The sequence below is a fragment of the Xyrauchen texanus genome, chromosome 34 (genome assembly GCF_025860055.1).
Source record: "Xyrauchen texanus isolate HMW12.3.18 chromosome 34, RBS_HiC_50CHRs, whole genome shotgun sequence".
NCBI lineage: Eukaryota > Metazoa > Chordata > Actinopteri > Cypriniformes > Catostomidae > Xyrauchen > Xyrauchen texanus.
In genome coordinates, this window is record NC_068309.1 from 34,687,165 (window position 1) to 34,714,973 (window position 27,809).

At 37.9% G+C, this 27,809-nt stretch overlaps 1 protein-coding gene across 3 annotated transcripts; it reads right to left on the reverse strand.

Annotated features, from left to right (window-relative positions):
* Window positions 1-2,784: 2,784 nt before the first annotated feature.
* On the reverse strand, window positions 2,785-27,323 carry tmlhe (trimethyllysine hydroxylase, epsilon). 3 transcript variants are annotated; one of them, XM_052104210.1, is made up of 8 exons: window positions 27,157-27,323; window positions 26,839-27,007; window positions 25,352-25,528; window positions 20,983-21,262; window positions 19,076-19,195; window positions 17,555-17,791; window positions 13,137-13,275; window positions 2,785-3,112 (listed from the first exon to the last, which is right to left on the reverse strand). In XM_052104210.1, exons 2-8 carry the CDS (start codon window positions 26,999-27,001, stop codon window positions 2,981-2,983), a joined length of 1,248 nt encoding a protein of 415 aa, XP_051960170.1. In that variant the 5' UTR covers window positions 27,002-27,007; window positions 27,157-27,323; the 3' UTR covers window positions 2,785-2,980. The 3 variants fall into 3 exon arrangements, with proteins under 3 accessions (XP_051960170.1, XP_051960169.1, XP_051960171.1); XM_052104209.1 differs by having other exon boundaries at window positions 27,143-27,323; XM_052104211.1 differs by having other exon boundaries at window positions 27,138-27,323.
* Between the last annotated feature and the right edge of the window lie 486 nt (window positions 27,324-27,809).

Here is a 27,809-nt window from a genome sequence, read left to right on the forward strand (position 1 = left end):
AGAGGTGAACTAATCTTTCTGTTTCTCATAAATTGTCCTTGACTGCATTATAATTATTTCCTTGTTGGGACTATAATCAAAGTTTGAGTAGACGTATTGGGGGCGATTCGACTATTGAAAATTTACATTTTTTATTTAATTCTGCTCAAATGAACGAAATAAATTTAATAAAGATTTGACTTTGATTTTGCTGAATAATGCTCATACATAATAAAATGCAGAAAATAAGTCATGAAAAATATTACTATGTGGCTATTTGAGTCTTACTTTGTTTAAAGGATAGCAGAAACAGCGCTTATCCATGCATTGGGCATTTCACTCTTTCTACATATATTTATATTTGTTTATATTTATATATGTACATATTCTGTCCAACTTTATTTTCATTTATGAATAAACACATAGTAGTTGACAAGAAATTTTAAGCATTGTCATCAGCGTCCTGCTGTGTGACGCTTTCCTCCTCAAACTATTTTATGATCTTGTATAGCTATATATACATATATATTATACTTGTTTAGTTTAGTTTAGTTGTTTAGACAGTTATTTGCACCTCTGGAAAAAAGTTGAAAGGTGATTAAGATCTTTATGCTGACTTGTCACAGCACCTAAAATACACACTTTCCCTTGTACTTTCATGTACATTTTAACCTATGTTGGGAAAAAAGTTTTCTGACATGTTGTTTGTCGGAGCTATAAAGTGATTATTTTTCAGTGCTTTCTCAAAAAAAAATCCACTCATCCCATTTACAGTGGTTTTATAGTTTTAAAGTTGTGATAATTTTTGCACTTGTGGGGCCCGTTGTCATGACTAGCAGTCACTTAGAAATGTCTTTTTTTTTTTTTAACACAAAAATTTGAAATTGAGCTGGAAAGCTATAGAAAGGAAGTCCCGCCTTACAGTTAAACGAGCCAATCTCCTTTTAGAGAGTGACATTGCCTGTCAATCAACTCAGGAACGAGCATTAGCCGGAAAATCGCGTCTTTTTTAAAGTGTAATCTGAGGTAAAGAAGCACACATTATGATTCCAGTGTTCTCAGATTATACTGCTGATTTGAAATATGTTCTTTGATCGTAATCTTGACAAATAGTTTAGGAGATTTGGGTCTTTCCCCATTCAAATAGATAGGAGCTGCACTTGCATGGCTGGAAACAGATTCGTTTCAAAGCGTTTCAAAGATGGCCGCCAGTGGACTGACTTGCTAGAAGTTAAACTACAGTAAACTAAACTAAAAAAACATGGAAGTGAATTACATAAACACAACATATAGCCATCTAGTAAGAAATTAATGGAAGTGTTTTTCCATTTACCCATTAATTAATTTACTGACAAGACTATAATCAAAGTCATCATTAAAGACATGAAATGTGAGGAATTCAATTTATTTTCTAGAGGTAACATTGGTATTTCTCTGTATACAATCATTTGAGATTTTCAAATACAGGATGTTAAAATGCTACACATAAAAATATAAAATAAATCTCCCCAAGATTAATGTATACAGTATATAGGCAAATTTTGAGTGACTTGCAGCCAGATCCTAACAAACCCATTCTCAGCTACACATTACAGCTGTTAAGGTACCAACCTATAAGAATACCCTGCATTTACAATGATTTAAACCCAATTCAGACATCATTCTTCAAAGTTTAAAGTGAAACAAAGGCTTTATTGGCATATTAATTCTACAGTACAGCATATATCCTTTCATTTGGATCAAGTATGACAATGTCAGAGTGCCTGTTTTAATTTGACTGCTATTCTTCATCAGAGGTTCTAGCAAATCATCCTTCAGATGAAAACAGGAATTTCCATTGCCATTTTCTCACCAACATTTCCTATTTCTGAAAAATGAAATCTGAATGATACGCTTCATTACTATTATTTGGTTTAGCTTGGAAATCAAACATTACATATTAAATGATACATCCTCTAATACAAATTCTATTAGTTGACATCATTCAAACAAAGGTTAAGTTCATCTTCAATGATAGTAAGTTGTCTTGCAGAACAAAGAAGCATTTCAAAGCCATGCTGCCTTAATCATACAATGCTATTCATCAGCCATCCTGTGCCATGAACCTACAGTGTTTAGTGCATATTTTTATAAAATCAAATTCAAAAAGTGATTTTGTGTTGGGGTGTGCTGCATATCTCTCTGTTGAGAAGACTTTATTGAAGTCTTATCCTCACTTACCATTCTTAAGCTTTTGGTGATAGAATGGCCCGATCTGCATTTTCTTGGAATGGATTTAAAGTCAACATGAAATTGCATTGGTAAGCCATTTTACTTCTGTAATGTGACATACTGTATGTGTGAGTAAAACAGAATATTCAACAAGATGAATGTAAGGTAGGAACTGATTTTATCCATCAGGAATTGTTTGGATTCTTCATGCTTCCCAAAGGTAATGCTTCTTTTTCAAATCTATTGCTATAATTCCTGTAACCTTTATAACATTCATTTTAAATGCCATTAAATTAGTAATAATCTGCTTACATATGGCTTAATTTGAATGTTTTGAGTATGTATACATGACGCTGGGCTGTTAGAATTACATACTATTACGTGATGATGTAAAATAATTGCTAAATCTTTTTTTTTAACGGTTCATTGAAACAAACCGTTTGAAAGAGCTGGTTTGCAGAAATGAATCAGACCTTCCAACACTACATTCAATTACTGCATTAACTATTGGCAAGATTTAAGAAAGGCTACATTGACTACAACAATGCATAAATAGCTATTTGCCTATTGGTTGACATTTATCGATAGAGGAAAGAAAGAAAAGAAAGTAGTTAATTTATTGAAAAAAATTAGCAATAGTTATGTTATTTTTCTTTGGAATAACGTGCACAATAAGTCCAGGAGTGTGTATAAAGAAATTCAATTGGGTAAATTTGATTTCACGTTAACTTCCCAGATGCCAAAAAAAAATGACAGGTGTTTGAATTCTGCGGATGCTGAATCTGGGGTCTTAGGCCTGGAGACCAAGAGAGCGGGCGGTGTTCACAACATCATCTCGGGTCAGGTAACACCCGCATAACTGCCGCAGACCAGTGAACGACTCTCTGCCATGCAGCACACGCCAGTTATCAATGAAAAGGACCTTAGAGAAAACAATAGTGTCATACACCAGAAGTGACATACATGCTATATTTCACAAAACATTTACGTGTCATTTCACCTCAAATAAAAAAAAAGAAAAGAATTGATATATAGCTTATTTTTAGGACCATTGAGATTTTTTAATTTAAGATTATTTCTCTCAAATTGTCATTATTGTGGGACAATAAGGTATCCTCCTGTCAAGACATACATTTTAAAATCTTATAATTATATTAGTTTTTACAATAGGTACTTTAAAAATGTTTACAGTTTAATTGGTAACACTGCAATAAGGATGTATTTATTACCATATTTATATTTATTTATGCAGGCGTTAACATAAACAAACAATAAACAATACCTTTACAGCATTTATTAATCTTTGGTTAATGTTCATTTCTGCATAGAACACATTTTAACATTAAAAGTTGTATATGTTAACATCAGTAAATGCATTATTAAAGGTGCAGTATGTAAGATTCAGAAACCCTTGTTATTAATGACACCTGTGGCCGTTAAATGAACTCAAGTTGCTTGTGCTCGTGCACACACTCCATAGGGACTAGGGTTGCAACGGTATGAGATTTTCACGGTATGATAAACGTCTCAGAAAATATCACAGTTTCACGTTATAACACAATTACTATTATAGTGAAAACAGAAGGGTTATTTTATTTATCTTTTTATTTTTGAGCAAACACTATTATAATTGAAACCATTTATTTTATTGATGTGTAAAAAAGTCTCCCTTTTGAAAATAAGAAAGCTAACAGAATTATAAACATGATAAAAAAAATGTAACTAACATATTATATAACTAAAGCATGTTAGTTTACATGTTAAATGAACTACTAAATGAGCTTTTGAAGTAATGTCCTATGATTATTAACAGTTAACATATACTGCTCCTGTCTGCACCTTTAACTCAGTGTTTCTCAACTGGTTTTGAAGTAATATGATTATTAACAGTTAACATATACTGCTCCTGTCTGCACCTTTAACTCAGTGTTTCTCAACTGGTTTTGAAGTAATATGATTATTAACAGTTAATATAGACCGCTCCTGTCTGCACCTTTAACTCAGTGTTTCTCAACTGGTTTTGAAGTAATATGATTATTAACAGTTAATATAGACCGCTCCTGTCTGCACCTTTAACTCAGTGTTTCTCAACTGGTTTTGAAGTAATATGATTATTAACAGTTAACATATACTGCTCCTGTCTGCACCTTTAACTCAGTGTTTCTCAACTGGTTTTGAAGTAATATGATTATTAACAGTTAATATAGACCGCTCCTGTCTGCACCTTTAACTCAGTGTTTCTCAACTGGTTTTGAAGTAATATGATTATTAACAGTTAATATAGACCGCTCCTGTCTGTACATTTAACTCAGTGCTTCTCAACTGCTTTTGCTTCAGGACAGATTTTACATTGGAAATCAAGTGTCGACCTGCCATAGATTAAACACAACCTGAATTGAATGTATCCTGGGTTGCATAGTTTTGTTCATGGTTTTCCAGTACAAGGACATGCATCAAGTGACATTATTAATTATATGAGCCCATTATTATCCCATTTGTTACCTAATATTAAATATTTATACACATATTACACAGAAGGAAAGGCTCCTCGTTACCATGGTTAGGTCAGTGTGTTGGTCTTAAATAATAGTAATGAATTACAGTATTTATGAAAAATAAATATTAGCTGAAACACATCTTGAAACTTTAACTATAACCGCCACTGTTGATATAAAATGAGGCCTAATAGATTCTACCTTTAGATTATCTCAAATAAAACTATAACTTTTTGTCAAAATATAACAGTTACTTAAACAGTTTACTCATGTAAAATCTATTTTTGGGCGCATAGCACAGTTGCTCTTCTCCTCCTCAGTGCTGTTTGGCATGTCAGGGCTGCTACTGTTGAGAGGTTCGACTTGACTTCCTCCGTAACACTTTAAACTACAAAAGTCTCACTAGAATTCAAATTGGTCGCATCAGTTTTGATGTCTGCGCTCCGCAATATCAAGGGAAGCCCAGTTGATGAACGCACGCGCAGTGAGAACATCACGATCGCGAGCTCGTTCTGTTACACTCGTGCGAAAGTGCAGATGAGAAGCCTTTAGCTCAGGGGTGGGCAACTATTTTGGTAAAGGGGGCCAACATTGTATTGCTTTTGAGATACAATGTTCTGCATTGATTTGTTTTTTGTATCTTTTAAGCACGGAAATTGTTGTGTACTCAATTTTCTGAAGAGTATCGGTGACTAATGGGACTAGTCTGCAATTGTTTTAAGAATTGTATTACTCAACAAAGATAGATACTTTTCTATCAGGAATTAAAAAACTGAATAAAGGCTGAGATTATAAATGTATTTTACCATCTCTACTTCCCAGTTCATTTATTATTCAATTTAACACTTTCTACATCAGAGGTCTGTTTTAATAAAAAAAAGAATTACATTTATAGAACTTTTAATGTTTGTCGCAAAGCGGGCGAGTTGACTTATTTTTTTCTAAAACATTACCCGAATACATGCTAAAAGGGACATGATGCGGGTCTCCTCGATGGTTTGACTTTCAGCACACAACAGAATAACACAGACTGCATGACTATGATAAATGATTACTGCAAGAGTTAAATTAACATACAGGTGTGAAGGGACTGCAACATTTCTAAATTGCACAAATAATAAATACATATACTTATTCATCTCTGGCTTGCTTTTGCTCGCATGTCAATGATGCCGAGATCTACTTTTATATTTAATTTAATCACTGAGAAGGTTTACCTCAGGGCTCTACAGTGAGAGTATTACACTCGCATTTGCCCCTAAAAATAGATATGTGTGAACTGGAAAAATTATTTACGAGCACAGTGTGCGATTAAAGATTACAAACATAACCCCCCTTTTTAAGATATTTGTTTAAAAATTACAAAACCCACATTCCACAGTAGAGTTTTCTGTGATGACGTGGTCCAGTCAGAGAGGGAAAGGTGAACAATGGGAAAAAAGTATCTTTATAGGTGACATCGCATTTTATTTTAAGCGAAAAAGAGATGGAGAAAGAGGAATTTGGCGAGGGGGATTCGCAAGGTTCAAATAATGAAGTCTCTTCACAGGGTTTACCGGAGACATAACGTTAGGGATGCTGAGAGTAAAGCTACCGTGACCACTGCTGTCACTTCAACGTCCACTGTAGCCGGTGGAGGGAGAACATATAGATTCAATGCGAATTGGCTCAAAATGTTCCCTTGGCTAGAGTTCGAAAACAACATCATGTTCTGCAAATATTGTAGAGGGCAGAAACAGGTGGGCATCTCGTCCTTCGTGTCAGGAAACCCGCATCTGAAATAGTGATGGTCATTTGCAAACGAGTCGGCTCTTGTAGGTGAACGTTGGGAGCCGGCTTGCATATCAGAATCTATTTATACAAATAAAAAATTAAGATATGAATAATCAAAAGATTCAAAAATAACGAAAAAACAAAATTAAATAATATAGGCCTAAATGCTCAAGCGCACATTAGTTCTGCTCAGACTAAAAGCCTCACCTGTTGTTTCTGTCAATCAGACACGCAGTGTCAACCAATGAACCAAAGATGCGTGAGGGAGGGCGGAGCCAACATATGTTGTTCAGATTGTATTTGAATTGTTACATTTATATGCACTTTGTTATGTACATTGAAAAGTTATACTTTAAATGCACATGTGAAATAACATCCTTCTTTTTTACATTTATTTCAATTTGTGTGATGCTGCAGTTTTGCAAATGATTTATTTTTCTTTGATATGGTGCATTATTCTATTATCAGTACCGCCGCTACCTACATGCACACTACACAGTTTGCGTAGGGCATCAACTCCCTAGGGGGGCACCATCTTACACTAGGATGGCACCAGAAAGTCCACCGGCTGCCCTTACTCGCTCGCTATACGTTATTCAAGGACCCGAAAGCAATTGCGGAACACAGACAATCGCTTCACGCTCATATCACGTGTAGGGCATCAATTTGGCCAGCGGTGGCCCTGTCTATTATGCTGTTCAGATTGTATTCATTTTGAATGGTTAGATTTATATGCACTTTGTTTATATACAATAAGTTATACTTTAAATGCAAATGTTTAATAGTATTATTTTTCTTAACAAATCAATGCATTTTTAAATAAATTGTGGTTAAGGTAGAGTGTAATTACATTTAATAATTTAATTTGAATGGATTTAATACCAATTATGAAAAGAGCCGGAATGCCCATCGCTAATCTGAAAAGAGATAGTGTAGCGAAACATCTCACGGTGGAGAAACCATCAGGCTCAGTGTCAGCAGCCTTGAGGAGGCAAGTGCTGCAGTCTGAGGAGGAGAAGAGGAAGCAGCTGAAAATAAAGATAAACGTCGCATACTTCATTGTGAAAGAAGAAGAACCTTTCGTGAAATTTGGGCCGCTTATCAAACTCCACCACAAAAACTGAGTTTACATTAATCCCACATACAACAATGTGCGGAGATGATCGGTCAAATTGCTGACATAATGAGAGACTGCTGGCTGACCTCCAAGTATGCCAGATGGTCAACATACAAAAGCAGCTGGACAACTGATAACCTTTGATTTTAGTAGGCATGGGTCATGTGTGATTTGGGAGGTATGTGCTGTCCCTTAGTACACGCACATACACGCATTTTCATTTAGGAGCGCATGTACTCCTTGGGAAAAAAGTTAGCGTAGAGCCCTGTACCTGCAAAATTTGTAGCACCAAACATCACAAGCAGCCTCAAGAATGGACACAGAGTGGCCGTATAACACTTTTCCTTGAGCAGAATATTGCACTACAGATCTAAGTTTGTTCGAGAGACAGAAATAGTGCACTCGTGTGCATGGTGCATGGTTGCCAGATTGCATAAAATAAGTATAACATTAGATGGAATATTTCCAATTTGCACAAGTATAAATCTCAAACTGGGGGTGTTTCGTCTCTTATCTGGCAACCCTGATCATGTTAAACACTTGGAGACACGTTAACCGAATGCAAGTTAACCAAAATATCCAATGAATGATAAAAGCACTTTTACGATAAATGAGCCGGGGGCCACATTAAACCATGTGGAGGGCCTGATCCAGCCCGCGGGCCGTAAATTGCCCATGTCTGCTTTAGCTGTTTGCAAGATTATTATTAAATCTGCCTCGGCAGTCCTAAATAGTCTATACTTTGGGCGGCCGCTGAAATATCTTCAATGGGAGAACCATGGCATTGCTCTTTCCCTGCTGTCCGCGACCCAGTCCGAATAAACAAGTTGTGAAACACTGCTTTAACTCACACACTCATGTCAGTACCCCTCGGCTCGCTTCTCTCTGACATTTTCTCCGCTGCATTTGTGTGTGTGAGAGACGCAAGTTGACGAGTCTGACAGGGAGACGAGGAGGAAAGGAGATGCGCAAGCGCATGTGAGATTCTCCGTCTGGTTGCATTTTTTTCTCAATACCGTAGATAAGCAAATGTACATGGTATGATAACCGTCAATTTTCAAACCGTGGTATACCATGAAACCGGTATACCGCTGCAACCCTAATAGGGACACGAGCGAGTGAGCATCGGCCAAAACAATGACGTCACGTACAAAGAGACTGATCGTGATTCACTGGGATCATGCTGACAGATGAGGTAGCGTAATTAAAATGACAGCTATGATTGTTTTACAACAAACTTTGAGTCTGTATATTATTTTCGACTCTGCAGTGCTGGAACAGGGCTAAAACAAAGTGTGGATATAGGTCTGACTATGTGTGACTGTAGTTTGAAGTAATCACTTTTCTTTGCATGATAAATTGACTGCATTTATATGATAGCCTATGTCGGCATTAGCTAGCTAGTCAGCTTTATCAATAGCTGTTAGCTAAATGTGGTGGATGATGACTGTAGCTGTTTCTAAAATAGGCTGTACATTATATATGTTGACGCAATTCAGAATTGATGTGATTCCATCACAACTGACATTTTGATATATCGATCAAAACCAAGTGAAGGTCCCTCCAGGAATCAAATGCCCTTCCGATGTTCACTCTAGTTTTCACTCAACCGCGATCACATTTCCGCTTAGCCAGACAGGATGCAGTAGATAAATGTTTTTTTTATGGCTAACTCAGAGTTTGTGTCGGAGTCTGTGTTATGTTGGGAGCCGGACATTTGCTGGATTCCATCTCTAAGATAACGTTACCTAGTGTTGCAGTTTGTAGTCTCTGTTGAATAGCGGAAGAGAAGCGATTACTGTCTGAGGCAAGACTCTCGGGAGCACGCATAAGTGTCACATCCTTTGGATTTTCCCGGCAAAAGCGACATGCTCCGTTTGCATGGAAATCAGTCTACATGCTTAATAGGCAACCTAGGAAGTCCAGGAAGGACTCATTTTTTAAGTTGCGTTACAAGCCGTTCACACGTTGGCAAAAAAAGGAGAATATTACATGAAACATTTGACATATTGCACCATTAAAGGAATGTTCCGCGTTCAATACAAATTAAGCTCAATTGAAAGCATTTGTTGCATAATGTACCACAAAAATGTATTTTGACTCGTCCCTCTGTTTCTTAAAAAAAGAAGCAGCAAAAATCAAGGTTCCAGTGAGGCACTTACAATGGAAGTGAATGGGGCCAGTTTTTTATTTTTATTATTATAACCATGAGATGTAACCTCATCTGTCAGCATGATCCCAGTGAATCACGATCAGTCTCTTTGTACGTGACGTCATTGTTTTGGCCGATGCTCGTGTCCTTATGGAGTGTGTGCACTAGCACAAGCAACAGGTAACTGGCTGCAGTTCACTTAAAGGCCACAGGTGTCATTCATAACAAGTGTTTCTGAATCTTACATACTGCACCTTTAATAAATGCTGTAAAAAGTTATTGTTCACTGTCATCTCATGCTACCAAATACATTTGCAAATGACTACATTTATACGGACACCAGAAAGCAGAAAATTGCAAGAATGCGGTGAATTGCGATAAAAAAGCTTTCCCGATTACATGCACTGTATAAGCGGCGTACTCTTTACTCCTGTATACATGCAGCTCAGTCAGTGAGCAGATTTCTCCAGAGCAACATCATTTCCCTGTGATATCCGAGAAAGACTTCTCTATTTTATTCTCTGTTGCTTTGCATTATTTTCAGATATTCCATAGTTGTTGCGGTGTTTGTTTCCTTAATCTTTCTATCGTGAGCTGCAGTGGAATTGCACTTCAATAGTGGTTTCCTCTTACAGAAAATCCACGACTCCCTCAATGTACAAGCACTTATGAACGAACGTAAGGGACCGTTGATAGTTTACATTGCTGTGTATCAAAGCTGTAACCTTGTCTTGAACATTGGGGGATGCAATATATATCTGTAAAATTACATGACTGTGTCAGCTGGGTAGCAAAAAGAATATACTCATTTATTTACTGCCCTCAAGTTGTCCCTCGTTGTTTTTTCCTCCCAGTGAAATCTTAACGCAATTTTTTCTTTAAGAATCCAAACGCTGCTCTTTTCCATACAAAAATAGTTCATATTGACCCACTGCTGTCAAGGTCCAAAGAGAAAATAAATCACTATAAAAATACCACAAACATAGCTGTTGTATGGCCCAATAAAGCTTGGAATATAATGCATGAGTCATATGGACTACGTTTATGATGTTTTTATACTGAACCTTTAATAGTGCTTTATAATATTTATCCTTTAAGCTCCTGCTCACTATAAACTGTTATTCTATGGAATAGAGCTGCTTTAAATATATATATATATTTATGTTCCAAGAAAAACCCCAGCATATGGGCTTTGAACAGCATAAGGGCGAGTAAATGAGTGAGTAAAAGTACATTTTCCATTTTTAGGTGAACTAGTCCTTTAACAGGTGGCTCATTTTTAGAGCACAAACCTGACAAGACATACTCAAAATAAAATGGTCTCTTTTAAAAGTAGAGTCTTAAGAGGTGCTGTAAAAAATTCAGAATTAAAGTCAGAGAAATGTAGAAAATCTTAAACTGATTTTAAATAATTACCTAATAATATTTGCATTAAGAATATATGACACTGTCCTTAAATGTTAAAATGTCCTTAAATGTTACTCCTGCAACAACTTAATGACAATTAGACAGCAGTGCATAATGGACTGCAGCAGAACAGCAACTAGAATATCAATTATTGGGGGGACAATCTGGTCATATCTGATTATTGGGGGGGAACTTGTCCCCATCAAAGTATATTGTGGTTACGGCCCTGGACTATATAAATGGGTATAGTTTATAGTGTAAGCACTTTTTCCCCTGTACTCCCAGAAATGTTGAATTCTTTCCACTGTACTGACATGTTGTTGGGGTCCATCTTATGATGTTTGTTATTCAATCTGTTCATGCACATGAGCACACCTCAAAAACCTGTTAGAACATTACATTACCACATAAGTGAGAGTGGTGTGTCTGTGTCCTGCAAGACAACTACAACACGCGCCCACCACTACTTAAGCCCCCTCCAAATAACCAGCGAAATCCTGAAGTCTTGGAACAGTTGGATGCCACATTCCTACACTGTTAGTTGTGTTTATTTCACCTTCACCTATCCATAACTCTAAAACTAACCATAACTGTGACTGAAAGTGACACCCCTTTCCCCCTTGGAGTAACCCTGTCCTCTTTTGTAGCTTCTGCCCCCATTTCGAGGTATCCAGCCTGCAGCTATACCTCGTGTGTCCAGCAAGACTAGAAGCATCTCCCTTGGATCATCAAGCGATTCTATTGGCTACAAGAACTTTAAAAATGTATGCAATTTCTGTATTATTCATTTTCTCTTAACTCTTTATATATGACAGAATAACTTTTAAAATGTATTTCACATATCAAATGGTAAAGTTAACTTACTTCCTTAATGTGAAATTTTGTAGAAGTGCTCTTAACTCTATTCCACTATATATAAATGGTAAGATAATCATTCATCTGTTCTGTTTTCTCCAGAAAATTCTAGCCTATTACCTTAACATACTGCTAGCTTCTTCTCCTCTTCACTTTATATAAATTGGTCCTCACTGTCACCACCTAGTGATATAGCAGTATGATTGTATTCAAAGGAATTTTAATTTACTGTATATTTAATGATTTTACAAACTTTTTATTTTTTAAATCTTTGTGGTTAAGTTTAGGGAAAGGGTTAGGGTAGGGGCTCCCTCCATCTTCAATTGCACTTTGGCACTCACGGCCCTTTTTGAAGCAATGCCTGCAGCTATACTCTTCTCAGATGCAGACAGATACACTTGACACAAGCAGTGTTTTCCGGGAGAAACATGGGTGTGTTTAACTGCTTTCTCTTACTCCTTAAATGGCTTCTCAGAATGGTGCTTTCAGCAAAAACCCTGGAATAAACAGTTTTCTTAAGTTCATGTAAACGTGGTCAATGATAAAAAAATAGAATCTTAATGTAAAGTGTAACCATTTAAATAATATAGCATTGTTTTTTCACATTAAAATAATTAGAATGAGATTTTTTGGGGTAGAAATGTTCTTAAATGTTGAGTTAGACATATCGGTTTGGCACCAATAGTGGCTTTTTGGAAATGACAAATAAGTTCAGTTGGGAAACTCTACGTCGCGCAGCTGATAGGTCGAACAGGTGCAACTCATCCTATGCACCCAATTCCTGTGTGTCAATATATCTAAAGCTGCTACTCGCCTCACGCAATACATCAGGAAACGGCTACAGCGGTGCAGTATGTGTAGCGTTATCCCTCCACCGCCCCAGCACCAACTGTCTAGATCTGCTTTATCGGGGACTTTATTGGTTAATCACTACTTAATAGTCTTGAAAATAATGTCACAATCAAAATTCTTAATGGTCCTTAAAACAGGCTTCATTTTGTTCATGCAAAATAAAATGTCTTATTTTTATCTGTTGATTTTGGGGTAAAATATGACCTGGACATCTTCTTAACAGTTGAAATGAGATTGACCCACTTACAAAATAATATGAGCACAACAATGTGTGTGTAGCAGAAGTACTGCATACCTTGCCAGGTTTGAGTTTGACCCACAGCTCGTTCTCTGGTCTCCTCAGTTCTGTGGTGAGCTGTCTGTGACCTGCATACCAGCGCTGCACCACGTCATGAGGGACGGTGTTAATCACAGAACGGTCGTAGTTATTATACCTGCAAAACAACAGTGAAACACAGCTCTTTCAAAACAGTATGCAATGCAGCAATAGCTTATGCAGATGTTCATGTGTGCCAACTAGATTTTTAAAATGTAGTTTTACACTATAAAAGTTACTATTTTAAATTACTTTGTGAAACATCTACATTCCCAATGGCAGAGGCTACTCTGCTGCGTTACAGAGCTGCAGGACACACAAGGGCATTAATATAGGTATGAACAAACAAGGGGCAGGTGCCGCTTGCAGCTGAAAGTTGGCATGATCAATGTTCCCATGGAAACAATCAGGGTTACCATGGAAACATGCGGCAGCGCCAGCGGCACCCGAAACACATGAGGGAGAAAACGTCAACACACTTGGAACAAAACAAACAGAAGCATGAGTGTCCGGATCCCAACACAGACCAAAACCAAACCAGACAGGAAATCAGGATCCAGACACCATGCCCCGGACATGAAACACAAGACAGACATGGAACGATGATGCCACAATCCTCGTCAGACAAGAACCCAACCTGACAGGAGGTGTTGGACCGTGACAGGTGACAGGACCATGACATCACCAGAGAGCGCTCGACAATAACATGTGTATGGTGGTAACTGCCAATCAGACCTGTCCACTAACACAAAGACACAACACAAAACATGGGGCGATGACACCTTGTCAGGTTGGGTTTTTGTCTGACAGGACTGTGACATCGCCCTATGTTTACTCCTGTTGCGCAGGCAACAGCATGGGATCGGTGTCCGTGACTGTGGGCACTTGCAGCAGCAGTGAAAAGGCCTCTGTGGCCGTGGGCCTTGGCAGCGGCAGGGGAATGGCCTCAGTGATCACTGTGAGCTCCGTGGCGAATGCTAAGAATAATGCTCAACAAGCACGTCCATTGTCCCACATGGCGGTTCCCCAATCAGCAGCCCTTCCAGTGAGGAGCAGGATGATGTATGTCACCTTCATTCTCTCCAATGGGAAAGCAGAGGGTTGTGATGTGAAGAACAAGGAACATCGTGAAAGGAATGCGCCACAGGAACCAGCCTCACCTGAATATGGGGCAGGAAGGGGAATATGGGCTTCAGAGCGCACTGAAACATGGGTAACCGCCGGTGCTGGTGAAGATGCTTCCTGAGAGGGGCCAGCATCGGGAGATTGGCGGAGCTGCTGCATGACAGATGTGAGCTCAGCAAGCTGAGAAGCAATCATCTCCAGAGCCCGGTTAGATGTGGAGATTTTATCCTGCTGATGTACCAGCAAAGCTGAGAGAAGGCGGAGCGAAGAGTGGATTCCTCTGCTGGGTCCATGCTTGGCTGGATTGTTCTCATAGCACGCGATAGCGAGAAAAACAGACCCAAATCCAGAGGAACAGTTCAAAGGATTTGTTTACAATAAATATCAGCTGTCACGGTGGATGTCGAGGAATAGATTTGTGGAATCCTCCACTGAAGCTTAGTGAGGTGCAGAATGATGCTCCCGACACGCAGGCAAAGACGAGGTATCCTCCATGGAAATCCAGCTGACATGCAGCAAACTGGAAGGCAACTAGTCACCTGACACGGTACCACAATCAACAGATACATGAGACAGGACCAACTAGGCAGAGAAAGTGAGGTTAGTTTCTTCACACCAAACAACAATCTAGCAAGACATTCAGTCAACACTGAACTACATTTAACATTCAATCAAACAATCCAGCAAAGGACAAGACACGTGAGGGGATTAACAAAAGGCATGAACAAACAAGGGGCTGGTGCCCCAGCAGCATCTGAAATACATGAGGGCGAAAACATTAACACGCTTGGAACAGAACAAACAGAACATGGGGCATGAGTGTCCGGATCCTGACACAGACCAAAACCGAAACAGACAGGAAGTCAGGATCTAGACACCATGTCCCGGACACAAAACACAAATGATGCCACAGTCCTCGTCAGACAAGAACCCAACCTGACAAGTTGACAGGACCATGACATTACCGGAGAGCGCATGGTGGTAACTCGCACACAGCGCGGACAACCGGACCTGTGCGCTCACACAAAGAACATCCAAACACGAGACAGACAGGGTACGATGAAGCCACGGTCCCGTCAGACAGAAACCCAACCTGACAAGTTGATATTTATGGGCTACAATATAGATTTTTTTTAACAGCCATAAATTATAAAATGGTTATAGCAAATGTTTAATTGAGAACAATTATAAACGTTATCATCATGAAATCTTATCCACAAGATGAGGATGATCACGTATACATCAAAATGGTAATAAATTTACCATTTACCAAAATTACCCCAAAATGCAGAATATAAACAGCTGAAATGATCTAGGTTCAGTCAGTTTTACTGAACGGAACATGAATGAATGGATCAATGGATGAGTAGTTAACAACAGTTGTTTGTCTTGCTTTCTAAAATCCTATTTTATTGACCAAAAGGGTTTAAAGTGTATTTTCAATGTATTATTCCAAGCTTTGTGAGGAACACTTCTCACACTGTGAATTCATCATCAGGAAGTCGAAAGTTCTGCTGCTAAAATCGGGTCTGTGCTTACTGAAATCCCCATTAGCCAAAGCTGAAAGTGTTGTTGGAGTGAAACGTCCACAGAGTGGTGGCAAAAGCGATTTGTATTTTTTGTTGTAAATGACAAAATTCAGTCAAAAGGAATGTAATTTTTATTAACTCTACTTTCAAACTAAACCTAAACCTATCCATCAGTGGAGTAATATTGTCATTTTAAAGTGAAAATGCATCCTCAGAACCACGGCCATCATTGTTAATGTGAATGCGATTACCTCCTGGTTTCCATGGGAACAGAACACGTGTCAAGGAGATTACATGTGCAACGTGCTATTATGCTGCTATTGGAATTATCCTACTTACCACTTCTGATTTCATAATTATGAGCACGTCACGTTCAAGTGCTTTGTTGTTGGAAACATGGAGGATGCCAGATCCATTCATGCATATTTCTTGAGGAACTCTTACTGTGACACCATAATACATGCTAGCCAAGCGGCTGACGATGATGGAATTCTGGTCTTATACATGCCATTTTCTCTGTGTAAAAACTTACAATAAGCATCAAAACAGTTACTGATATACGTCAATGTATATGACTGAAACGGCAAGCAATAATATGGTAGCTTCACTATTGAAACTATAATCCTCCATGTCTCCTCCCAACTCAGAACCTTGAATAACGAATTTAACTCAAGAGTTCCCCAGCCATAATTATGACTTGAGGTGGTGTTCATGTACAACTCCCAAGTAGCAAATTCGTATTTAAAAAAAATTCAGATAGCACGTGAAGGTAGCATTAGTAGCACCACAGGGAAAAAAACTGTATTTTGTTTGTTGCTTTATAAAAGCTTATATTGCAAAACATTGTGTTGATAAAAAGTAGACAGTGCATTCAAATAGTGCATCAACATGGTTTTTACACATTGTAAATATGGAAAACCACTGCCTCCAGTGGCCGAAGCTGGAAGTGTTGTTGAAGTGAAATTTCCAAAGAGTGGCGCCAAAAGCGAGTTGTATTTTTAGTTGTAAATGATGTAACACAGTCAACAGAAATGCATATTTTATTTTATGAACTCTATGCCCTAACCCAAACCCTAAAAATGTAATTTCACAGCGAAAATGCAACATTCGAATGATACTCACCATTATGTGAACACGATTACTTTCTGGTTTCCACTGGACCTGAACCTGAGTCTCTGAGATTGCTCATCCGTAGTGCCACAGGGAAAAGCAAACACTTTTGAATTGGTGCAATTATGTCTGATGGGAATGCCGCTTGTTAGTAATTCAGCAGTGTAAGGTCGATTTCAGGATACATGAACATTCGGAAGCAGCATGTCGATTGTGTTACTGTGGCAGCAAAACATTTCAGTATTCAAGGGCGTGATGGAGTTCACTTAAAATATCTCTCTTTATGTTATTAACTATTTTATATTATTTTTCTTGTATTTATTTTACAATTATTTTATTAACTGTTTACAATAAAAGTAGGGCTGCACAATTAATCGAAATTGCAATAATGCAATAAAAAATAAGATTATTAAACCGCAAAAGGCTACAGTTTAATTAAATAAATGAATAATCTGCACACACAATTTTATGCCTTTTCATTATTTTACAATTGATTGATCTTATTGATTATAATCATTTAAATCTGCATGTTCAATCAAATGTAAATCAATGGTTATCATAAATGTTCAAATCACATTATTTTTAAAAATATTCATAATATGATTTGTTGTCCAAACAAAAAAGGTATCTTACCGGATCATGTACACCTCATTGTTCCACGGATAAACATTGAGCACCGGTCCGATTCCGATCATGTGGTTGCAGTGGTCACTCAGATTCTCGATATATTCATGTTTGATTGGCACACGAGAGAGCAGCTCAAAGTTCTCCGGGGTCTGCTGGAGGACCTTGTCTGCAGCGTGAAAGCCATCAACCAGCAGAGTTCTGCCGCCCGTACCCTCGTGCCTCAGACAGTGAAACACCTGGATGCTTATACAAACATCAACAAAATAATTAAAAATCACTGTTTCTCTGTAGCTCATTTGTTCACAGGTGGACTTTAATATTCATCATTATCTGATAGAGCCACTCAGATTAAACAGTAAACTAATGAACTCTATCTGACAATGTTTGCATCCTTTGGCTTCTTTTAGCTATCAAGAACAAAATGCATTGCTTTTAACCCTCCTATGGTATTGAAAAGGTGCACCTCCCTTTGGTATTCGCGGTCCTTTTTGATCAGAAGGGTCAGATGTTTAACCCTTTTTTTTGGATGATGATTATGATACAATTCTTTTTCCTTGAAGAACAATACAATTATGCATTTTGTTTGGAATTTTATGCTATTTTGATCTTATTTACATGTACATTTCTAAATGTTAACAGGTTTTTCCTGGCTCAAAATTGGGAAGTGGCACCATACTGATCAAAAAAGTGACATTAAGAACACATAAACGTTTGCTTTGCATTAATACACTCCTAATGACCTGGCAACTGAATAATAGTGTTCATTTTGACTTGTGATGCCAACAATGACCAAAAGATGTCTGCAGAGCTCCACTTATTGATGCCCTGGTTCTGTGTATGTGTGTATGTGAGTGTGTTCTGCATTGTGTTAACGTCTCACCCCTTCTTTTCGGAGTGTGTGTGTTTAGCATTATGACTGATTTATAGTCATTTTTTTGACAAATGTCAAAGGCTCTGCGTTATAGTCTTACCAGTTCATTTGTGTGTGTGTGAAACGGGCATCACTTTGTTTCAAAACGTGGTGGGGACAGTTGTTCTTGTTATTTTATGATGTCATTAAACTCTTAAATATGTAGATCATTTCAAATAATATTTTAATGTAAATATATCTTTTAATAAATCAAATGGAAACTCCTGCCCAAGAACTGGCATTGTTTCTTCTGCTTTAAAACACTTAGCTGACGGGAGCTTTTTAAAACTGGTGGGGACAAAACTGGTTGTTTGTGTGTGAGTGGGTGTGTATGTTTTGCACTGAGGATGTTTTAGAGACTCACCCTGTAATTTATGTCTGTTTTTTTCCCTGCATTTTGGCTGATAGGATTGTATTTGACAGATAAAAAAAATTCTGTTTTTTGGTCTTTCCTATTCATTTTCAAAAAGGTCGGTCAATTTTGACCGCAAATACCAAAGTCATACTGTAATAGAGATTTAGTTTATCGTGATCATTTTCCACCCTCTACCTGACTATGTTTACTTTATAAAACTAAATATATAGCTAAGTAAAGCCAAACTGATTATGGTGTTTACCCGCAGGGTTCTTGAAAGTATGACGTATCGGTGTGGCGGTCCAGTGCCAGCTTTGTGTAGGCTGTGTCTCCACGAGAGAAATCTGAAGTGAAATTCCATATCCGCCCGTACATGGTCTCCCTAGAAACAAAGAGTTGCCTCACTTAAGTAATCTTAATTATCAATGCATTAAAGACTGCTTTCAGAAGGACTAAGAGGATATATATACACTTGTCACATTTGATTTTGTCTAGATATATTCAAAATATTGTATTTTGTACAGAAAGTGCAGACTGTCTTGTATTCAAGTAAATATTTTACATGGGTGATGTAAATAGTCACATGACCAGAGCCATTTAATTCCAGCTTCAAAGCTCCATAAAAAGAAGCAAGAAAACACTAGGGATGCACGATATATCGGCGGCCGGTATATTATTGGTCGATAACCTGGGAAACCTAAATATTATCATCACGCCGATGTTTTCGCCGATAATTTGTTACGGTTTATTTGCTTGCGGCTGAGAATCTCTGACTGAATGTGTGAGCGAGAGACAAGCTCATGTAACTCTGTGAGGATTATTTCAACATCTTTGCACCTTGTTAAAAAACATTTATGCATGATACTTGGGGGTGATAATTTTCTCATCTTCATAAAACAAACAGAATGTCGGAAATACTACATTGTTATTTACAGAACAGCATTGTGATAAAAGCAAGCCCAAACGGTACATTCATCTTGAAATAATTCTCACAATTTGACAAAAAAATAAGAAAATAATTTTAACCTATTCAATTATCCTTCAGAAGACATTAATTGATCAACTGAAGTTGTGGGTATTCCGTTTATGCTGTCTAAATATGACTTTTGCATAATTAAAATGCTGGCACCCATATACTTTTATTATAAAGACCTGACAGAGCTCCATCTTCTTCTAAAAGTGAATAATGAGAGCATTTACATTTTTGGGTGAATTATTCCCTTAAATGACCTTAACGTTTGGAATTATCTATTGGGCCTTATTGGTCAACTGAGGAAACTTTTATTATGTTTTCCAATTATTACAATTATGACTAGGTATAAAGCTTCTTTGTGCTCTCTAGGGTGGGAATATTTGGGATTAAATGAGAAAATAACACACTGGAGAGAATTTAAGAACACTTCCCTTAAAAAGCTAGACAAGAAAAGAAAGTGCACAGTCTGACTAATTATAGCTCCAGCACTGGCTCATTAGTCATCATTGGCAAAGCCAAAAGAATTCAAGTGCCTTACAAAAGGCGCCTGGCGAGCAGCACACTTGAGAAACAACAACTGACTTGACTTCGTACATTTTAAGTAGCAACTGTACTAAATAATTCGCCTACAGTATTTTAAAGGAATAGTTCACCCGTCATCATTTACTCAACCTCATGTCAATCCAAACCTGTATGGTTTGCTTAATTCCATAGAAAACAAAAGGTCAAATTTAGCAGAATGTTCACACAACTCTTTTCCAAAGTGAATGGAGACTGAAAAAATGACCATAAAAGTAATTAGTTTAAAACTCAAAAACTGTAAATACTGTGTCTCTGTGGTGCTATGAAAATACATCTGTATTTTTAAGCAAACAGCTTAGAGCCCCCCCCAACAAAGTTACTCAACCAATGGTGTGAGTTGGAGGTGGAACTATCAGGCATATTCAGAAAGCTGTATTAGTTTAGTTTCGCAATTCAGTTCGTTGGCACTAGTGTCGCAGAATTGACGTACGTCAGCTTTAAGTTTAAGTTTAGCAGTTCCAATGATGAAGGTTACACTGGTTTGGAATGACATAAGGGTGTGTAAATTATCACAGAATTACATTTTGGGTGAAATATTTTTTTTAAAGAAACAATCAGATGAGGTTTGGAGGATATTTTTTATGAATGTAGGAGCATCAATACGCAGCTCTGACCTGATGAGGCTCACTCTTTGGCTTGCTTGTTCCGTAGCTTCCAGGGTCGCTGGTACGTCTTCAACAAAGGCAATTCCATAAAGCAGGAAGTTGTTGAGGAAGTTCTTTAGCTCCTCGTCACAGCTCATGAACTTGTCCCAGCCGGCAGAGGGTACCTTAGCGTTGGTGTAGATGTTTTTGTTCCACAGGATACGAGGTTGTACCGAACTTCTCTTCTGGCCCTCATAGCTGTTCTGAGCCAGCCAGGCTAGTTTGTAGCGTGTTACATGACCATCTGGCCCTGGAAATGGGAAACCCAAAAAACATGGAAATTACTTAATTAAGAGATAACATATAGGAAAGATGATACATGCAGCAAAATATTCAGATTTCATCACTTCACATAAACAATGGTGAGTATGTTTCGAAGGTTGCTTTTTCACACATATGTAAATAAACATATGGGGTATCGTTTGAAACCTTAGAATCTGAGCTTTTCATAGATAACCATCACTTCTGCAATTATGTTACAAAATAAGCCCTGAAAACATTCACGTCAAAAATCAGCGCCACCTAGAGGTCATGGGTTAGAAATATTCATATGACTATAAAAGTCTTTCAAGTAGCACTTATATAGAAATCATATATCAAATGAAAGCTCTTGTTCTCAGGAATGTTCTGGGTTCTGAAAAAATTTGACCAATTTCTGGCAATTAGTCCACAGTATGGAACTTGATAGAGAAGAAATGCCTGGCCAGACTACAGAACAAGGAGGAAGAGTGCAAGTTACTACAGAAGCAGTGCAGGGCTAGTATCCCACCAGGACCGTCAACAGTGGGCCAATGAGAAGGCTGCAGAAGACCTCAGGTTAGGCCAAATTAAGGATGCCTTTGCCAACTTGCGAAGACTACGCTCTGCCATTCCTCCTACATCATGCCCAATAGGCGCCAGTGATGGTCACCTCCTTACTGACAAAAAACAGAAGTTGGAGTGTTGGAAGGAATACATTGATGGCCACCTCCTGTAACAGGCCATCTCCAGCCCCACTCCACTCCACAGTGCTGGATGAATCGGCTGTAGATTTTACCATCATGCAGAACGACTCTGATGTAGAGCTGGGCAACACCATCAACTGTGACCCACCTACCCATGAGGAGGTAATGGCTGCCATGCAGCTAACAGAGAATGGAAAAGCTCCAGGCATATGTTGCATCACTGCGGAGATGCTGAAGGCAGGCAGTTCTTCCTGTATAGACTGGCTAACTCATATCAACCACAAGGTTTGGACTAGTGGGGAGATTCCTGAGGATTGGAAAAGAGGTATCATCCTCCCATTCTACAAAGGCAAAGGTAACCACTGGGAGTGCAAAATCTATTGTGGTATCACTCTCCTATAAATATTCTTTATTAAAAGCTATTCTCTTCGTTAGGCTATTGTATTGATAATGGAAGTTCCATTCATAATTTTTCCCCCTTTTAGCCAGTATAAAATTTCACACTGGTGTTGTCCCTTGTATCGAGTAAACCGATAACACTGTACACCGTGGCAACCCTACTGTTCACGAGCACATTGAATGCGGTACCGAACGACGGCCTGTTGTCCCACTGGTTTCCCATCAATGGTGAAATTAGGCAAGGCTGCAGGATGTCCTCCAACCTCTTCTTCATCCCAATGGATCACATCATGGAAAGAACTGTCCATCGTGGTAACAGGAATAACTCTTGGCAATGAAACATTTACTGATCTGGACTTTGCGAATGACGTTGCCCTCCTTGCGGAGATGCTGGAAGTCCTTGTCCTATTCTTGGAGATTCTGGATGAGGAGGCATGCCAGTTAGGCTGGAGGTCAACTGGAATAAAACCAAGATCCAGACAACTGTCCCATCAAATACATGCCTGTCATCTGTGCCTATTGCCTGAAACCATGTGGAGGTCAGCAAGTCCTTCATTTACTTGGGCTGACATACTATACAGGAAGCAGTTAACTTGAGGACTCCAGGCAAACTGGCATCACTCATTAATGTTTTACATCACTAACAAGAAACATCTGGCACTCAGATATACGACTTCAAACCAAAATTCGCCTCTATGGGGTCTACATTCTACCAGTACTACTTTACGGAGCAGAAACATTGTCTGAAACAACAACACTACACCAGAAAATCATGCATTCCACCAGTGGTGCTTAAGAAGGATATTTAAGAAATCCTATCTCAAGCGTACAACAAGCGCTGAGATCTTCAGATGCACTGGAGAATGGCCGATTTCAGTCAAGATCTGTAGAAGGTGACTACAATATTTTGGACATGTCACTCGATTGGCATCCAAACAGGACCATGCACGAGCAATATGCACCATCGTGTATAGTCTCCCAAAGACCTGGAAACGACCTGTGGGCAGACCGAGAAGGTGGAGAGCTATTGAATACGATCTTGCCACACAATTTCTGTCTTTTCACTGTCTGGAAGTGAGCTCAGGGTAGAGAGTGTTGAGAGCGTACAATGAAAAAGGCAACGCTCCTTTAGCGGGTATGCAGAATATGATGATGATATTTAAATGGTGGGCTTTTACGTATATTTGAGTGTGAAAAATTTCAGGAGACTGTCCAAAAATAGGACTGGAGAGGTTAATCATTCAGTTTTCATTATTTTGGATATATTTTAACTTCTTAAAAATTTACAAATTCATATTTCATCAATTAATATGATGTCTTAAAATTGCATTATATTGCATAGATTTTTTGGACACATGTTTATTGTTTACATGCATAATTTGTATTATTCAAGCATTTTCATTTATTTGTAGAACAAGTGCTAAAACGGTACTGTCTTTTTAAGAAATGACCACAGTTCACAGTTTAGCGAACTCACAGAAGTGTTTAGTTGAGCACAGTTTTTTCTTTCTAATAATGTGCACTGACGAATCATTTATAATAAACCTGGAATGTTTATTAAGAAAGTAAATAGGGTCAATTCTAACTTCACAATACTGCAATAGTAAATACATGTTACTATAATGTCAGTCTACAGTCTATCAAATGCATTTAACATCTTCATTGGCTAATGTATCTTGAAATATGTAACCAATCTATCTACGCATTTTTGGGCCAAAGTAACACAGACACAAAAGTCATAACAGAGAGTGTGCAAAGCAGTTACTGTGTAACTACACCTCAAGGTAATAATAAAATCTTCTTTAAAATGAATCTCACAGGTGGTCTGTCAGCTGTTTCCACTGAGTTTCGTAAGAGTCAAAGTTCTGTCGTTCTCACAGACTCTTATCTTTACTTAGGAAAGAGATATCATCTTTGTTTTGGGAGAGTGTTAAAGTAATCTAAACAATAAGACCACAATCTGTGCGGAGAAGTTTCTATCCTTCGATTTCACACTGAAGCAAGTACAACAATATTTTACAGAGAACTTCAGTGCGCACTTAATGCATGTTATGTAAGAGTGAATTATTTATGCGCTTTTGTTTTTGCACAAATATTTTTTGAAAACCAGGATGCTCACCGCGAAATGGGGACCAAGATTGAAATAAGCGTGTGCCAACATAAGACAAAAAAAAACATTAACAAATGAGTGTATTCCAGGCACAGTCTCCAAGAAATAGTTGAAAATGTAAAATTCTGTCATTATTTTCTCAACCTCATTTTGTTCCAAACCTGCATGCTGTTATTTATTCTGTGGGCCTCTCTGTGTTGAGTTTGCATGATCTCATCCAGGTGCTCCGGTTTCCCCCAAAATCCGAAGACATGCAGATCAAGTAAATTGGAAAATCTAAATTGCCCGTAGGTGTACATGAGAGTGTTAATCATGCATCTGTACTTGTTTATATATTTTAAATCAACATATCGAGTATGAAATACCAGCAAGCCTTACAATTATGTGATTCGGAGTCTGTCATAGTCAGACAAAAAAACTGAACTCCCCCTCCGTTGTATGAGTTGGTAATACCCAACTAGTATCGTGCAATCCCCTCAGAGCCCTTCTAGATCTCTGACCCCCTCACGTGGTACCTGTTACTTTTCTCAGCACTTACCAGGATGGGCTAATCACAGTCATTTACTGGACGAAAATAAAAAAAAAATGCTTTGATGGATGGATGGATATGGATGACAGACAGACGGATCGACGGACAGGTAGATAGTGACAGGATATAGACGAGTTGTCCAGTATAGACAACTTCTGAATGTGATTTTATTGTTTTTATTTTTTTGACATGGCCACTATGAACTTTTGTTGAATGGAAAAAAACCTACGTGAAGATTGTTTGACATTTTTCCTTTTGTGTTCCACAAAAAAAATAACACAGTGTAGGTTTAGAAATGCCATGAGGGTGAGTAAATGAGAATTTACATGATCCCTTTAATCTATATGGTGCACTCACATGTGAGGAAGAGGTAGTCTTCATCCACTCTGCTCTTTGAAGGTCTGATGTTCAGCTCAATGCTGGCTGTGTCCAGGTTACGCTGGTTCGTTTTCGAGTTGTAGCATGCAGCCGAGCGGCAGTGGTCTCTCAGCCACACATAGTCAAAGTGCATTACAAGACCGCAATAGTTGAGCTCTGTGGATATACGTAAATTCATTTTATGATTGATGCATTGCTTAACTATTGCTTCTGTTTATTATGTTGTGCAATTTAAAGCTTAGTGTGTGAAAATAATCACTGTCTTCAAACTGATTTCAGAAATCCCTGTCTCACATTGGTTGTAAAAACAGATAGTCCCGCCCTCACATTCACACCACTGGTTGAGTCAATGTTGCTGTGTCGGGCTGGTGAGGATGTTCAATCATTCAGAGGACAGTTTTGAGCCATAGTGATACACTTTTAGGTGAAATCTACCTACAAATAGCTTACTTTTATTTGTCTCTGCACATTAAACTGGGATACAAGAAAAATTACACACACATCAGCATTAATATCTGCGGGGATCGACACTTTCAATAATCATGCAATACTTAGACATATATATATATATATATATATGTGTATACGGGCCGGGGTGTATATATGGTGCAATATTAAGAGTAATGTAACATTGAAACCAGCTTTTTAGGTTTCCCTTCCGTCACTCACTCAACGTTGTGTCGATTGTAGTGATTGATTGTTATTGTAAAGTGTTACCAAATTTATATAGTATATGTATAATATAATAAATTTATGTGGGTCAATAATGTGACTCTAATGTTTTGTCCAGATCTATTAAATTATTCAAAAATACATTACAAATGCATTTCACAGAACACAGTTACTTGAATACACCTCTTCTATAATGAACAAGCTTTTAATTCATTAATTCAAAGTTATTTATAAATTTTTCTGGGGTTTAAGTAAAAAATGTCATGTGGTGTAACATTATGGAGACAGAAAAAAATTAATAAAAGCTGATATTCTTGAAAAATGTTATGTTGGCATGAGTGGTGTAGCAGAATTTATTTATTTTTTTAATTTAAAAATGATTCCTATTTAAAATAACTTTTGTCCAAAAAAAATCAATGTCAGGTGGTGTAACCAACATGTAGGTAGACATTTTGTTGTCATGTGGCCAAAAAATAAATAAATAAAAAAAAAAAAATAAAAAAAAATAAAAAGCACACAGCTAGCACCAAAATATCTAGCTTCTGCTCTAGATTGTATAGTTACAAAAATATTCTTAATTTATTACATTTTTATACATAAATACTTAAATATAATTTTTTCTTGGTAGTTCCACACATTTCAGTGAAACATGTAATGACAATAAAGTGCCACATTTCAGTTTTGTAATGCAACTTATATCTGGGAATGCACGTGCATTGCAATTTAAGCTGCATGATAAACGAGGACAGTTCTGAAACAACACGTTCTTGATGTAGTGGAGGAAAATATCTCACCTAAGCAGTTATGCAGCAGTTGATAGTTGCATGAAGTTGCATGTGTTGAAATGTGCTGCAATCTCTTGCTGTGTGGATGAACGCCACTGGCTCCCAAATACTCAAAGCCTTGTTTCCAGTGCACAGATCCTCGCAGTCTGTTCAACATTCGTAATAAAGACATGATGATCTGCGAAGCGAGATCATATTCTGTTAAACTTCCATGCATAAAACATCATACATATGTTTTGATAATAACACATCTAAGTTATATTGTAATATAACCATAACCCATCTTTGAATAAATTGTTATTACGTGCCGTACATCGGTCGACTCACATGCACGCGAGCCGCGTCCAACACTTAAAGCTCGTGCGTGGGTTGCGCCAACTGCGAAACTCCTGTGTAAATAATCGTTAACATTAATCATTAAACTTGAGCTTCTTCCCCGCCATTTTGCTCGTCCATGAGTTCACGAGGCGTACACGCCTGGTCGTGTGCGAGAGTCAATGTGTGAAAATCCACTACTCCTACTATGGCGAAGGTGTCGTACTTAATATTAATGAGTCAGGGCTACGCCATTGGAAGATTACTTTAATTAATATTAAGAAACAAAACATTCACCATTGGAAGGTTACCAGCAACATTTGCATTATCTAGTTAATATGAAAAATCTACGGCTACGCCATAGTAGGAGTAGTGAAATTGGTTTACTCCTAAACCATTACATTCATAAACCACCTCATTTTACTCATAAACAATTATGGCGCTGTGTAAAGGCTCATAGCACTGTGGAATCAGATAGTCATTGTCTGAATTATATATTCAAACGTAGGGGATTTTATTAATAATAACACCTAAATGGATGGATGGATTTAGCTGGTTTAAGTTGGTCTCCCATCCTGGCCAGCTAAAAAGTTACCAAAAACCCCAAACAAGCCAACTGACCAGACTGGGAAACAGGCATAACAGATTGGGCTGGAATTGTTTTT

Bases quoted from the DNA above. Each gene is read 5' to 3' on its own strand.
- tmlhe (XM_052104209.1), bottom strand. From the start codon at position 27,247: ATGATTAATGTTAACGATTATTTACACAGGAGTTTCGCAGTTGGCGCA. The intron at 25,529-26,838 runs GTGAGATATTTT...GTATATCCACAG, and splicing joins ACTGCTGCATAACTGCTTAG to AGCTCAACTATTGCGGTCTT. The intron at 19,196-20,982 runs GTCAGAGCTGCG...CTTTGTTTCTAG, and splicing joins CAAAGAGTGAGCCTCATCAG to GGAGACCATGTACGGGCGGA.